General features: G+C 33.7%; 4 protein-coding genes across 5 annotated transcripts; 1 reads left to right on the top strand and 3 right to left on the bottom strand.

Moving 5' to 3' along the window:
- Positions 1-242: 242 nt before the first annotated feature.
- Positions 243-1459, bottom strand: LOC133669509 (RING-H2 finger protein ATL74-like). The gene has a single exon (XM_062089679.1). The coding sequence runs from the start codon at positions 1061-1063 to the stop codon at positions 554-556; it is 510 nt and encodes a 169-aa protein (XP_061945663.1). The 5' UTR covers positions 1064-1459; the 3' UTR covers positions 243-553.
- A 1791-nt stretch (positions 1460-3250) lies between these two features.
- Positions 3251-6460, top strand: LOC133670210 (transcription factor RF2b-like). 2 transcript variants are annotated; one of them, XM_062090722.1, is made up of 5 exons: positions 3251-3609; positions 3703-4015; positions 4815-4947; positions 5457-5541; positions 5705-6460. In XM_062090722.1, exons 1-5 carry the CDS (start codon positions 3369-3371, stop codon positions 6070-6072), a joined length of 1140 nt encoding a protein of 379 aa, XP_061946706.1. In that variant the 5' UTR covers positions 3251-3368; the 3' UTR covers positions 6073-6460. The 2 variants fall into 2 exon arrangements, with proteins under 2 accessions (XP_061946706.1, XP_061946705.1); XM_062090721.1 differs by having other exon boundaries at positions 3251-4015.
- A 913-nt stretch (positions 6461-7373) lies between these two features.
- On the bottom strand, positions 7374-8798 carry LOC133669127 (peroxidase RIP1-like). The gene is made up of 3 exons (XM_062089154.1): positions 8527-8798; positions 8247-8441; positions 7374-8102 (listed from the first exon to the last, which is right to left on the bottom strand). Exons 1-3 carry the CDS (start codon positions 8731-8733, stop codon positions 7542-7544), a joined length of 963 nt encoding a protein of 320 aa, XP_061945138.1. The 5' UTR covers positions 8734-8798; the 3' UTR covers positions 7374-7541.
- Positions 8799-10190: 1392 nt separating this feature from the next.
- On the bottom strand, positions 10191-11463 carry LOC133669128 (biogenesis of lysosome-related organelles complex 1 subunit 1). Its single transcript, XM_062089155.1, has 3 exons — positions 11259-11463; positions 10988-11193; positions 10191-10472 (listed from the first exon to the last, which is right to left on the bottom strand). Exons 1-3 carry the CDS (start codon positions 11419-11421, stop codon positions 10383-10385), a joined length of 459 nt encoding a protein of 152 aa, XP_061945139.1. The 5' UTR covers positions 11422-11463; the 3' UTR covers positions 10191-10382.
- Between the last annotated feature and the right edge of the window lie 4855 nt (positions 11464-16318).

Here is a 16318-nt window from a genome sequence, read left to right as displayed (position 1 = left end):
TTAATTTGTTTGATCATTTGATCAAACAGTTTAGGCTCATCAAATCATTGCAGAACCTGCATGAATTATCATATTGTTGTCAAGAGCAAAAAATGTGCACAGCCCCCGCTCTAACCATGAGTCTTACCTATACCTTGATGGCTTGATCTATTTAGAGTTCAGAATTTTGGCAAACAAATCAGAAAGCTTTTACGATAAATAAAAAAAAGAAAAAAAAAAAGTATATGAAACATTCCGAAAACTGGAAAACTTTTGAACATGTTGAAATATAAAAACACTTTTTTAACATATATGTTACCAAACTTTTTTTACAAGTATAGTAACAGTTGTAACAAAAGCTGACCCTTACATATCCTAAATATATATATCAATGTTTGTCCTACATCCTGCTATAATGATACAAAGTTCCATAGAACCAAGACTTGACCTCCCCATAAAACTTTGGTGCCAACAACCAGCTCACAGGTCCATTGTTGAGTTTGATCGTCTCTTTACAGCCCTAAGTTATCCACAGGCCCATTTTCTGGCGCCCGGACTCTCTTATTCGCCTCTTCTACGGCAGTACTAATGCTTGTCGGCATAAGGGGCATGATGAGTGCAACAATAACCATTTGTCTATACACTTAACATGGAAACCATGGCTACATTGTGGTAGAACTCTTACCTTTTCGCCTTCCGAAAATTCTCCAAGACAAATCGGACAATCAGTACTGACCTGAATATGTAGTCCTGATTTATATGGCACCACCGGAATCTGCCCCAACGCACTCTTCTTCAGTTCTGTATTAGTGGCTGCAGCTAGGCGTGAAGCAGCCTGTTGTGGAGTCTCAAAGCCAATTCTATACCCATTTCTTGTGGCACAACGTGCTATGGAGTTTATCCCAAACGCACATACTAATGCAAATAGCAAAGCTACCAAAACAATCACCACTTTGTCATCAAAATTTGTACCAGTTCCGAGGATGTAATCGCTAGAATTCCTGTCTCCTTGGTTAGAAGGTGGCATTCCTGAATCCGTATCCAGGAATAGGCGGTGTGTATGGTATACCACTGAAATCTCCATGGCTAGCTTGCCTACTTAATTTGATCGGTCGCGGCGGCCTCAAGAAAAGCATATACTTGGTCAGAAAGATAGGGAAAGGGGTTGTATACAAGAGTGTTTGGAATTATAATTATCCTAAACCAGGACAATAGAAAGCTATAATACACCAAATTGATCAGAAATGGTCCTCTCTAGCCACATTCAAATACTTTGCGAGAAGAAAGATAGCAGAGGAATATAGAGTTTGTCTTACCTAATTAGTGGTCATTGAATTACATGTGAAGAGATATTCCAAAGAGAGAAACAGAAGAAGACATGCTAGAGATATTTTTTTTGAGTCGAGTGTGTGGTTGTGCATGCTTTAAGCTAAATAAAGGAACACAGTACTGTGGTTCCACGATGTTGAATATTATTCCCTATCTTGAAGATTGATTTTTGGCCCTTGTCAAATCTGCTCTGCTAGCTTCGTATCCTTTCAAAATCAATCTGGTTTTTGATGAGGGACTAACTGCATTCAACCTTTCTTTTAGCTAATCAATTGGATTTTGATATAGATAAGAGGTTGTTCGGTAGGGTGGCAGGTTTTGTTTTTGAACAATAATAAATATTTAGTTAGCTAAATAATTTTTTATTTTTTTGTGTTAAATCTAATGTATAATTACGTTTTAAATCTTGATTTTATAAAAGCTAAAATGATTTTTTTTTTATTTATAAAGATATGTTTTTTTATTTATTTTGCATATAAAAATCTATCTTACAATAGTTTTAATGAAATAACTTATTTTTTAAAATCTAGTTTTTAAAATGAAAGTGTTTTTTCTTTTTACAAAAACTAACATAAATTTGATGTTTTTTTTTTAAAAAAAAAAACATTATAGTTTTAGATGTAAGCCATAGTTTTTCCACTGGAATCTCTAGAAGGATACAAATATAATCATTCTTTTAGGTTGTTAAAATTTTTTAGGTCTTGTCCTAGGTGCCCAACATAAAATTTTATCCTTGGCCTTTCTTCTTCCTTCTCTTTCCATGCTTGTGTTTTTCATAAGTTTTATTATTATTTCTCTTTCATATTTTACTGATTTTATGTTCCCAAATTAAAGGCATCATAACAATACAAAAAATGAAAGGAAGAAATCATGAGAAATATATATATATATATATGTTACTTCCTCATGCTTTATTAACAAGTGAGTATCTTGATTAAAAACATTTGGATTTCTTTATAGAAAAACTCCTAGATTAATCAAAACAAATTATTGACATGATAGTTGATAATTAATATGTTAATTTATTATAAAATTTACAATACAACATGCAATCATTGGTAGATCCTATTCAAAAGTTAACCTAGAAAAGACTAAATTATCGAGTATTAAGTTAATTATATTTATTAATATAATATTCAAATCAGTTTGTACATATCTTAAATAATTTCATATAAATTTTATACGTGTCCAAAAATAAGTAACTAATTAATCATAATATCATATGGCTTTACCGTGTAGTTTAGTTGGATATAGACTGTTGGTCTTTATAGCTGGAGTTGATTTTCAAACTATTTTTAAAAAAATATATTAAATTAAGTTTTTAAAATCTTTTTAATATACTAATATAAAAATATGTCTTAAGAAAAGGACATTTCATTATATTTTTCACTGAAAAAAGTGTTTTTTGAAAACCATTGTATAATGACAAACAATATTTAATACTAAATAATTGTTTGTTTTAGTCTTCTTTTTTTTAAGTAAATTTTTTTTATATATTTTAAAATTATTTTAATATATTAATATAAAAATTAAATTTTAAAAACATAAAAATATTCTTTTAATATATTAAAAAAACATTTTAAAAAATATTTTTTACCGTGAAATCTTATTTACTCTGTTTTTTTAAAGTTAATAACATCAAAATCATTAAAATTTTATAACACAAAAAGATTTTAATAATGTTTGAAAATCATTAAAATTTTATAACATAAAAAGATTTTAATAGTGTTTGAAAATATGATAGTTATTACTTTTCAAAGTATTTTTTATTTTAAAATTCATTAAAATAAATTTTTTATTTTTTTAAAATTATTTTTCACATCAATATATCAAAATAATTTTAAAACATGAAAAATATATTAATTTAAAATAAATAAAATAAAAGTTTTAAAAATCATTTTTAAACAGCAGTACAACACTACATTCGACAGGCGACACAACACTACACTTCACACTACTAATTAATTATTACACACCACCACCAAAGAAAAATCAAAATTCAAAACCTTGCCTTTTTCTTTCTTTTTCTCCTTTTTCGCTTCTCTACCATTTCTTCTTCAATGGAAACTCGAGATCCACTATCTAAACCACCACAAAATTCAGATCCACCAAAACCCAACAACCCCAACCCTAACCCCACTGTATCACCTTCTTCTTCGTCTTCTTCTTCTTCTTCAATGTTCAACAACATTCGAGGTGGAGCCCACCATCGGAGGGCACATTCAGAGATGAGTTTTAGATTACCAGAAGACATGACAATGATGATGATGGATCTCCATCCCTCAGATCAAATCAATGGCGGTAATGGTATTGGTATTGGTAGTGGTAGTGGTAATGGTATTGGTAGTGGTAATGGTAATGGTAATGGTAATGGTAATGGTGGGTCTTCAACAGGAAGCTTAGAAGAGATCGGATCAGAGGATGATTTGCTCTCTACCTACATCGATGTTGATAAGCTAACTGGAGGCAATAATGGGAATGGAACTGGAGTGGGAAATCAGAATGACAATGATAATACCATAAATGGAGAGAAAGGTGGGGTTTCGGATTCGGGTCCCGGTTCAGGTACTTCTAGGCCTAAGCATAGGCATAGTTATTCGGTGGATGGGAGTGTCTTTGGTGGGGGAGAGGTGATGGAGGCTAAGAAAGCAATGCCGCCTAATAAGTTAGCCGAGCTTTGGTCTATTGATCCTAAAAGAGCTAAAAGGTGCGAACTTTTTTGTTTTCTGATTATGGGTTTTTCTTCACGTTTTGACTTTTATAGGTTTTTGTGGGAAAAGGGTGTGCGTTTGTTTTCCATTTGAGATAGTGTAATGTTTTTGGTTTTATGGTTTAATTGTTGTTGATTTTGGGTGTGGAAAATGGGGAAAGTGTGATGCTTGCTGGATTTAAAAATTTTGTTTTTGGGTTTAGAATCTTGGTTTTGATTTGTCAAACTTTGTTACAATCTGTCACATTACTGTTAAATTGTCAATGTTTTGACCTGCCTGTTGAATTGTTGGATCGTGGGATTTAAGAGTTTTTTTGCTACTGTCTGATATTGAATAGTGATGAATTGTATAGTATTGGTGGCAAATGGATACTCTAGTATATAATTGAACCCTACGAAGAATTTAAGAAACCAGGTTACCGTCTGATATAGATTTTGATTGGCTTGTGAGCTTTGTAGTTTTCTTCATCTTATACTGACTTGCCATTCACCAACCACTTTATCATACCTGGGATTTAAGTTATGTTGGAATACAGTGGGATGTAAGAAATGTTAGTGAGTGTTCTGTTTTAGGTGATTGGATCTACCATTTAACATTGGGAATTTTAAAGGGCATTTAAATGTTTTAAAGTATAGCCACCTCAAACATACTTTTCATAGTTTTCTTTTAATGATGATTTTGAATATATAAACGAAGACAAGCAAAGACATGCATGCTCGTCTCTGGATTTTTTTTTTCTTCAAAAAATTTGGCAGCTCTTTTGCTTATGCTGACATCATAGTCGTTGGTTCACAGGATACTTGCAAATAGGCAGTCTGCTGCTCGCTCTAAAGAGAGGAAGGCCCGATACATATTAGAACTTGAGCGCAAAGTTCAAACCCTCCAAACAGAAGCAACCACTCTTTCTGCACAACTATCTCTATTTCAGGTTTGTGCTTGTAAGTTGAAATTTCAGCATGGATTTTTTCTACCTTGGTTATATTTGTATAACCTATCTATACCTCATCTTTCTACTGCAAGGATGGCTCTCGTTAATCTGATCCATGTTTGTTGGATGGATGATCATGTTAATGCCTAGACAAACAAAAATATTTTGTTTATGATATAGTAAATGATTTTGTTATTGGATGGTGATTCTCGTGAAACTTTGTTTAGCTAATAATCGGATCACAAAACCTTCCTCTCCAAGAAAGCTCTTTCACAAGGCAAGCTTGAAGATGCAAAAAGATTGCAAGTAAAGATTTACTTTGTCCACATCTATTGCATTATCATTGAATTTTCAGTACTTCTAATTAAGAACACCATTTCTTTTTTCTATCAGTTTCATCTTATCACGTCACTTCATTGTCTGCCACAGTGCTTTGTCCAATTTTAGTGCTCTGCTACTTTTGGATTTTGGTCAGGATGATGATCCTGTTTCTCTTCTTTCTCATATAGAGGGACACTACTGGTCTAAGCACAGAAAACACAGAGCTTAAGCTTCGGTTACAAGCTATGGAGCAACAGGCCCAATTGCGTGATGGTAAGTGGGATGCCTGCTTTCTGCTTAGATCACGTGTGCTACCTGATACGTACTCTTTTCTTTTCTTTGGTCATTTCTTCTTTTCAATTTGTTATTTAATGCTAGGACATCATATTTGGTTGAAATTATGGTAGATCTTATTTTGTTTTTTATTATTCTGTAGCTCTGAATGAAGCACTGAAGAAGGAAGTAGAGAGGCTCAAGATTGCCACTGGGGAAATGTTAAGCCCTTCCGATTCATACAACTTGGGAAGGCACCAAATGCCCTTCACCCCGTCCAACTTTTTCCCACTTCCTTCACAACCAGGACCTGCTGGTCACCCAAACATGCAATTACCTTCATTTACTCATTCTCCATCCAGCATGTCCACCTGCCATATGCATCGGGTTGATTCTCAGAGTCTCTCAGACTATATGCAGAATGACCCTATCGGACAGTTGCAGGGGCTTGATATCAGTAACAAAGGATCACAAATTGTAAAGTCAGAAGGTCCCTCGCTTTCTGCAAGTGAAAGTAGCACCACATTTTGATGCAAACTGGCTGCTGACTAGCTGACTTGTCCATGGTGTGCCTGTGTGGTAGATTGTTTATAGAATGACATCCAGTCACTTAGAGAAGGTTACTATTTTGATTTCATTATTCATTCCATTCATGCTGTGGGGTCAATTCCTAATTATTTATTCATAGGGTTCTCCAGAAAGGGAAGCACCCTGGTTTTGATGCAATTTGTAAGGGTCCTTTGTTTAACATGGGATTTTGTGGTGATATATAACTTAATGGAATGTAAGTTCATTCCTGTTGGATGTCAAGATATGATGGGATATTATGCTGTTGTTGTCTGATTCTTTGTATCTCATTTCATTTGATACTGTGTGGACAGTCATATTACTCTTGAACCATTTCCTGGATTGATTGAAATGAACTCCATTTCCTCCCTCTCTCCTCACTCGTGTGTGTGTGTGTGTGTGTGTGTGTGTGTTTGTGTTTGCCTTCACATTGGATGTTTCCAGCACTTATGCCAACTGTGGCCCCATAATTTTCCGTAGGAAATTTAGCATTTTTTTATGAAGTGAAGAGCTAAAGAATTCCATTGTTTTCTCTGTGGAGGAAATTGCCATAGGAAAAACCATGCTGTCTCGATTGCTGTCAGTAAATTGGGTGCTTTAACATGGGACATAACTGAAGTCCCATTTATCATCTGTCCAGGGGTTGCCGGCTTGGAGAATGCTCTTGACTAATTATAGGAGAGGCTGAGGAATGTTTCTTTTCATGCAAATTCACAACAACATTGTATGACACATGAGGTTTGGCAGTAGATGGTGTGACTGGATGTCAGTCTATAAACATCAAAAATCAAAATTGAAAAATATAGGAGTTTATATTGAAAATTCTTTTTTTTTTGGAAGATTAAAATATTACTCTCTTTCTCAACTCTCGGTTACATTCCTCGAAACTTGTAGAATTGGAAACTTGAGAAATCTATCTTCGGGATAGATACCAAATTCTCTGAGTGCATTCCTCAAGAAATCTCTCAAAGGACTTAACTTGGCAAATTACCTTTCAAGCTGTGAAATACCGAATTCAACAGGGAGTGGTTTCATTCCAAGCTCTTTCAAATATTTGTCAAATATCCTGCCAATGAGCTAGAGGGCCCTATCCCCCACATCAAAGCCTCCTACACAGCTCCAATGGGGCCTCATTTGCCTGCACCTTTATGAGTTGTTCGAACATAATTACAATTATTTCATTTTTGGCTTTTCTCATAAATTAAGCTACTAGTCATATTTTATAATGTGTTCAATTGTCTTCTGCGTTAATGAAGACGAAGGTATAAAGCTCTTTAATTTTGAAAAATATTTCTTGAATCCGGAAACAATTTTACATATGAAATGGCATTATGTAAGCAAACAAACGAACGAAAAGATTGAAATTAACACAATGACAGACAATTTCAACTTGCCCATTCAATGAAACAAGGCAACGCACATTCGATATCAAGCTAGTTATTAACTTTTCTGCAATTCATTCTGATCTCTCCATTAGTTCCAGTGAGGGGCTTCATATTTCCCATCTTGACCATGGAAGCAGAGAAGTCTGTCAGAAATCTGTCTGGATTAATGTAACCATAATACTTCACTAGCGGATCGCTACCACTACCATCACCCTTAAACAGCTCTTGGTCAGAATGTAGGAGACCTTTTTTGGCAAGCAAATCCCTGAAATATTGTGCATCAAATCTTGCTGTGGTTGAATCAAAAGGGTTCGTGTTATTGTCCCCTCCAGTTCTTGGGCAGCTATATTTCAAGGAAGCAGCAAATTTGTAGTTTATATTGGTGTCGTTATAAATCCTGTCGCGGAAAGTGGTGCACCGAGCACGTCCAATGGTGTGGCCTGCTGAGAGGACAACTAGGTCCTTCAGGTTTAGCCCATGAGATTGGAAGTTAGAGAGAAGTTGTGAGAAGTTAAAAAATGGGGGAGGAAGATTGGTGTTTGCATCGTTTTGGCTTGCAGTTCTTGAATCTCTTCTGCCTAGTAACACCTTGTACGCAGGACCTCCCAGCTGCAACACAAAAACAAGCTTGATTCATTAATGATATGATTCTTGCACACAAATAAAGATCATAATGAAAGGAAACTTCTTAGAAGAGGAAAATAAATAAAAAACAGTTGGATTTATCCTATAAGAATATCAATGCCTGCTTACAAGGTTCACAGAGTCGCGAGCTGCGACAGCTAAAATGTCAGCACATGACACCACATTGGCAGAGCAAGCTTGGTTAATAGCTGATTTAATTTGGTCAACCACTTCAAAGCCCCTGAGTGAATTCAAATTGGGAAGGGCTGTCTTCTCTCCAGTGAAGTTGGCTGTGTCATCTAGAAGCACTGATCCATCACAACCCTGAAGCCAAAGCAACATTAAACATCTACGTCTGCTATATTGAGCAATAGAAAAGTGTAGAAGTTTAAGCTTGAAGTAAACTTACATTGACAAAGCAGTCATGAAAATGCATTCGAAGCAGCGAAGCTCCCATACGTGGCTCACGCCGGATTGCCTGCTTAGTAATTTTTCTAATGATTGGCAGGGCTTGAGGGCATACTTTGTCGTAGAAGTCAGGTGTCAACTGTGCACTTACAGGGATCAAAATAGCCACTAATGTTGCAAAATACAAGAAAGATTGTAGAGCAGCCATAGTTATTAAGCTCAGAAAGTTTACGTAAAATTGCAGTGCAAGTACTAGAACGAAGAAGCATGTCTATTTATAGGCAGAAACGATGACAATATCACTTCTGTTTGTTCTTTCTGTATATTATAATATTTTAGTTAGTAGCAACTGGTGCATTTACATTTATCAATTGTACGCTTTCATGGCCCAGAGATTACCAGATGTTCCACTCTATCAAATAAGAAGCTGACACTCTGGAGCTTCCTTCTTCCAACGGGAATGTTTGACCACATATTAGCATTTCAGGTTTATTGCATTTACAAAGTAAGTGTCCCGCACGTTGCCAGATTTGATTTGGTTTTTTAATATATAACGTGCCTCTTACATTCATAGTCTACCACCAAGGACGATAAATCTATTGCATGGTAGGTGTGAGTTTCTTTGTATAATTGAGGGCTGCAACATGCCTAGTTCTTCTACCAAATTATCATGAGAGAGCCGATGATGAACTGTTGCTCAGCTGGCTCTAGTATCCCTTCTCTTCTAAGAGATCTGATCTCTTCTCTTCTAAGAGATCTCAAGATCGAAACCTCTTCTGTATAACAAAAAGAATCCCTCCATTAGGGAATTGTATGATTATTAAAAAGATCTTTTCTTGTTTGGTTATATTATATATGAAGGCAATAGATGGTGTGATAAAACATTTTGAATTAACTTAACCAGCTGCTTCAAACTAGACAAGCCTTCTTCTCAGCTAAGGGTTTGGGCTAGAAACCAGTTCCCACAATGTGTGCATGGTGGATGAGAAACAGATTAAAAGCTTCCTCAAGGTATCAATATGTTGAATTTCAGTATGATATGAAACTGAATCCAGGTTAACAAAGAACATATTAAATAGTGCATACAAATTATTGTGAAGAATTATTAATATATAGAATCATTCTGGTGAATATCCTGGATTGCTGCATTGATGACTCATAAATCAAACTTTACGTAGATGAACCATAGATTGTTTACTTGTAAACTACTTGTTTGCAATGATGGGGGCCATGGCACCCCATTCACAAAAGACCTATCATTCAAACTTGCAAACAATCCGCCATTCACTTGTAAATAATGAATCATTCACTTCACACTTCATAAATGATCCATGGTTCAGCCATTGCGAAAGACTCCACCTTTCAGTATTTGCAAATGAGCTGTTCTTCATTTGTCTTGCTTCTGTGTTCCTCCACAAGTCATTTCTGTAATGAATTTATAAAAACAACCTGGAAGAAAAAATGATAAAAAGAAATGGTAAAAACAGTGGCACATTGATTGGATGGCAGATGAGAAACATAGCTTAAGATTTCCATAGGACATTGGCATCGTTATAGAAAGCATTCTGAGGAGTTCTCCATTAATTTGGATTCAAGGGATCTGACTTTGCACTCCAGCTAATGACAAACACATGCACACACATAAGCAGAAAATCTACACATCAATTGGGCACGTAGAATTGCAAAGAATTGTTTTATTTAAAAAAACGACAATAGTACATGAATACAATAAAGAACTATTAAAGCAAACATGATGAAGTTTACAGTAAACACAAACTTGTGGTAACTGATCTGTCTGAGGCAGAAATTTCTCCATTCAGTGAAATATAGTAAAAAACATACTTTTCAACTATAAGTTCATTCTTTGTGAATGTTGTGTATCGCAGTGGTTATGCTTTTACAGTCATACTCCATTGTCTTCATCCAGTTCTCAAAGTCCCCAATCTCCTATAGCACAGCATGAAAAAGAAAAAAGTACAACACTTTGAGTTGAAACTTAAAACAGCAACAAAAGGATTAGTACTACTCACTCCATCAATATTCCTTAACCAAATCATTCCTTCTTACTTAGTACATATAGTTGTCCATGAACACACAAAATTGACCCGTCTAAGCATCAAGGTGAGGCCCACAAGCAGGATTCCTAACCCGCATGTGGGGCGACTGTCAAAATCAATCCATAATAACCCCCTTTTTTTTTCCCAAATGAGCAATGCTAAATGCAGTCGCGACTGCAATCATCCAAGAAGTAAGCGAACCCACATGTATCTGCGAGGTTCACTGCGCATGGAGACCACACACAGCCCCAGATGAGCACATTTGCAACTAAACACTTAGCATGGACATGGTTCTTCCCCTTCCTTGATTGCAAAATCATACTTGAATTCTTTAATCCACAATTCAATCATAAATTTAAAATCCCAATAATTAAAAAAAAAAGGATAATAAAGAGAAAGACAGACCTTAATAGCAGTATTAATGGAATGGGTAGCAGTAAGCCACTGATCACTCTGCTTCATAAACCTTACAATACTTGCTGCTAAACTTCTAATCTCCATCTCAATTCTCTTCTCATTAACAAACGATTCTTGCACTCCTCCATTCACTTTATCCACCAACAAATCCGCCACTCTCGCCGCTTCTTTCTTCGCTTTCTCTGTCTCAATCACTAAAACCCTAAAATTTTAAAACTCTGAAATCCAAATTCAGAGAGGGAGAAAAATTGCAACTCACCCGTGGTTTCCCGGAGACGAAGGGAGGTGTGGTGGTGATCGGTGAAGATTTGGAGGAGAGATGACTCTAGGTCGTTGCCGGTTGGGTTCGATTGCGGTGGCTTTTCACACTCCGGTAAGTGCGGCCTGCGCGTACGCGCTGATGGACGCTGCGGTGAGTTCATTCGAAGTGAAATTTCTGTTTTTTCTGTGTGCTGCTCCCACCCCGTTAGATATTTTTTTTGGTTTTAATTGGGCTATGGATATTAAATATATGGTCCGGGCTGTGAAAGGCTGTCTGGGCTTAAACTTTTCAAATTTTATGGGCTTCCTTTTCTATCAACCATGTCCATTTCATCGAAGGACGGTGCTATAATCTCAAGTTAATACGAATTTTATTACTTCTTGAAAATCCCTTCTTTCTAATCAAATTCCAATTAATTTTCGAAATTAGTCCATCACTTGAATGGTAAATTTAACTGATCCATAGTATTTCAGTTGATTTTCCATTATGCTTTCAAAATAAAAATTTTGAATATAAAATTGAATGTTTTTAGCATCAAGAATAAGTATAACTAGTTTTGTATCAGTGTTCCGTTGCGAGCAGTTATTTTTTTCAATAAAAAATAAATATGCATGCTCTTTTATACATTCTTGGATATGTAAAAAATTTATCAATCATAAATCAAAATGTTTATAAACGTATCTAGTTAATTTAATTAATATTTAATTAATAAATAACTAAGATTAAGATATTTAATCTCACAACATAAACTATATATTTAATTGTGTTTAACAACTATGTTTCTTAGAATATTATTTTCATTTAGTGAAACATATTTTTCATATCTTAATTAGATGATAATAAAGCGCATGATAAATGTTTTGTATTAAACCTATTTATTAAAAGTAAAGAACCAAGATAGGCATGTGGGGACGAGATAACAAAGGTAGATCATTGACAACAAATGATGAAAATCAAATTTTTTTTAGGTTTGAATTAAAAAAATAGATCATCAATAACAAAGAGTGAAGTTTAATTTTTATTTTTTTTAAATTGAGGGATAAAAAAGCATTGAACAAAAAAAAACGAATAATAGCCTGGATGTTGTGGATTAAATCGTTAAACCTGCGACTCGGCTAATAGACTTAATTGGATTCAATGATTTTTTTTATCAATTCTTTTTAAACCAAATAGAAAATAGAAAAAAAAACAAACAAACAAAAGGAACCCCTTCGCATAGGTCTGAATATTAAAAAAAAAAACAACCTAGACACGTGGCTTTTCAAACCCAATATGCACATCTGAGTCTTATTACAACTGGGTGCTAATTTTAACTCAAAAGAGCTCATTTGTGCAAAAAAAAAAAAGTTTGAAGACTAAACTAATTTTTTAAAAAAATATCACTATTCAAATCCAAAAATACATGAAGAAATGTTCTCTCTATCATACGTACTATTTCTGTATATTTTGTCTGAAGAGGACTAAACACTATATAAGATAGTTTTTTCTTACTATCTCTTGACAAAATAGATAGAGATAGAGAAAACATATAATTCCTCGTGTACTTTCTATTTTGAAAAAAGAGAGATTCACTCCAAGAGTGTCCTAAAAATAAGTTTGTTTTACACCTTTATTTTTATCTCTAACCAAACACGCTTTTGTCCCTTTTGAATATATCCCTTGTATCTTGAGATACTAACTAACTACATGCAACTATGTTCGGGTTAGAGATGTTAATTATCCCTCATTTTCATTAAAAGCCGTTAAAATTTGCCAAATAAATTAAATAATAGTGTAAGTCAAGGAAGGAAGAGTTAAATAACCCTATTATTAACCCTAGCAGTGTCATAAAAAGCTTCTAATGATTGAAAGATAAATTCACGCAGGGAGAATTTTGTGAAGCAATTTGAGAGGGAACCTTTCTATACTACTTGTGCTCATTTGATGTCTTTAAATATTTAAGGGTCAAAGTCAACAATCCCTTCAGTAAGAACTTGTTTTAGATCGATATAGAGAATTTCTATATTATAAAAGAGATTGAGTTGATTTTTTTCAGTTAATTAAATAAACGTGGAAGATGGATGATGATGATTCTTCATTAAAATAGCATATCCCCCCATCTACTACTCCCCTAATCCTCATTTAAATTAAATAAAGTTAGTTTGGTCAATGTTTAGATTCCTAATTAACCAATGCAATAATTGTTAAACCTAATTAAATCAAGTTGTTGGCTCCCAATAAATGGACATGGAATTATTTCAAGCCCCTTCTTGTCAAATTATACAGTATTTATATCGCATGCCAGAAATTTATGGCCGTCTGGTGAGATTTCACGTATATTGATAGCGATAAGAACCTTCCTTGCTTAAATATCAGACCCAAATTATTCTCATAATTAATATTCAAGCCTTGATACATGAAAAAGATCAAATCAAACAAGAGGATTTCCTTCCCAAATTCTGATTCCCACTGTTTTAATGTGTTCTTGTGGAGCTTCAAGTGAGATTTGTACGATAACCTTACATTATTTTCTGCAGGTTAATGCTCTTCAATCAAGGAACTCTGGCAGATCGATGAGGCAGCATCTTGTGTTGACAATGTTCACAGTTCCTACCCAATCCCTAGCAGCTCATGCAAGCAATGGCACTTAAATTCTTTTACTTTGAAACAGTCCCTTGACTATTTGCAAGTAAGAGCCGCCGGCAATAATTTGAATGGTACGTTTTAACTAATTTTCTATTTGAAGCATGGAACACTTGCATTATTTTTTTTATTTTTTGAACACACTAGCTAGACAATAAAGCTATTGTCAGTGAGCTTAGTCGTCGTGAGTACTATTCTGGATTTGAATTTAAGAGAAAGTATGCAAGAAAATGTTCTACATGATTACATGTTTACCTAAAATGAAATCACAAGGGGAATTTGCTGGTTTAAGGTGTTTTTTATATTAAAATAATATTTTTTAGAATTTTTTTATTTATTTTTAATATTAACATATTAAAACTATTGATAAATATTTAAAATAATATTAATTCAATATTATTTTAAATAAAAATAATTTAAAAAACACTTTAACAAATAAACTTTCCACATGAAAACTTGTTGAATAATACCTTTATTGTTTTTTTTTTCAAAAAAAACGGCCAATTAATCATTTTCCTTGGCACGTAGTCTTACTGGGTGTGTAGTAAGTAGATATTTCTTGTAAGAAGTGCGTTGCCATTTCATAAAAGCTCAAGGACTAATTATTATAGGTCATATTAATTTAAAAAAGTGAAATTAAATTAATATTTTTTTTTAATTATCGTGGGGTGTCCGGGTCAGCTTGCACGCACCACGACTATTCCCCACGGCCCACTAAACATCCTGCAAGCCCACTGAGCAGGTAAGGCACAGCGAGGGTGACAGGCGTACACATAGAGGATCGAACTCGGGACGGGAGCGGAACAAGTCACACAGTTGACCAACGAGCCGGACCCTATTTTTACATTGATGGGAAGTAGATAATTTGTCAAGGAGCAGGTTCTGACTTTTCTTCACGTATTATACAAATCAGATTCAATTGTTAATTAAGATATGTAAATCATAAATACTGCCTTTCTTTTGGTAATTGTTACCTTTGATAAATCAATATGTCGGCAAGTGAAAAGGATGCCTTGCATATGGCGTCTAGCTTGCTGGTTACCCTGATAAGGCCTCTATCATTCTTTTTTTGTTTTTTTTTCCCTTTAATTTAATTTAGAATCCCCAATGAAAATCATTTATGATGATGTAAAAAGTATTATGTTTGTCGTTTGCTTAGGAAATTGCGAAGTAATTTTTTCATATGAAAGTTGTAATTAATGAGGTTAGTAATTTTCTTATTTTATTTGCGAAGCACTTTCAATCCAATTAAAATTAAAACACAAAACTGTGTTCACAATAATTAAACGACAAATTGAAGCTCTTTAAAAACATCATGCAGATGATCGACTATTTTTGTACTCTAGCTTAGTAAAAAACATTTATAAAATAATAAAATGTAAAAAATATGTTTTAAAAAATAGTACAATTCAGAAAGTTATAGATAATATTTATGATTTATGAGTTCTAACTATCTTTTGCAACTTTTTTAAATTGCAAAATCAATGTTTACATGATTTAATAATAAAAAAAAGAGAAGAGAGAGAAAAAAAATAAAGAAAAAAAAATCTTGGAAATATACCGAAACTTTGACGATAACACCATTACTAATGTTAAAAATTAAGATTTTAACGAGATAAATCCAATAATACCAAAATAAAATCATTAACAATGAATGGAGGCAACATGAGCTGTTCAAATATGTCATTGAGCCGCTCACATGGCCTACTATATTCAAATAATGGTTGGTGTTTTTTGTTGGATTTGTCTCATTGAGACCTTTCCAACGATACTAGTAACGTCATAATTAGAGTTTTGATATGTTTTTGAAATTTTATTTTCCTCTTTCTTCTCTCTTCTTATTAAATTATGTGTGCATCAATTCTAAAATTAAAAAAGTCACAAACTATACTTGCAAATCACATGTCATTTGTGAATTTTTAAATTATATTATTTTTTAAAATATTTTTTATATTGTATTATTTTATCATATAATTTTTTACAAAGCTTAAAACAAAACAAAAATCCAGGTAATCTAATCCACCGCACATTCTTGATTGAACATAAAGTAAAAGGTCTCATCGTATCTGAATTTTAGTTCGAGGTATTTGAGATTATGATTCATGATATTTTTTTAAAATAATTTTTTATTTAAAAATACATAAAAATAATTTTTTTTCAGTATTTAATAACATATCAAAACCATAAAAGATATTAATTTAATAATTTTTTATAAATTAAAAATACTTTAGAAAACAAAGGAAAAACCACGTCAAAGACCTAGAATATATGTTGCCATATTGCTGGTGCCAACTGTCCATCTGTATAAAAGTTAATTATGTCGTTGTTGGTAGTCAAAAGTTTCTATGGCTAATACTGTTATGTTACGGGAGTAGGAGTAGGAGTAGGAGTAGCGAAAGAGAAGAGAACTTCGACCTCTTGAAAAACAGGACAGA

The sequence above is a fragment of the Populus nigra genome, chromosome 12 (genome assembly GCF_951802175.1).
Source record: "Populus nigra chromosome 12, ddPopNigr1.1, whole genome shotgun sequence".
NCBI lineage: Eukaryota > Viridiplantae > Streptophyta > Magnoliopsida > Malpighiales > Salicaceae > Populus > Populus nigra.
The sequence above is the reverse complement of the archived record's forward strand: the minus strand, read 5'-3'. Positions and strand labels throughout refer to the sequence as shown.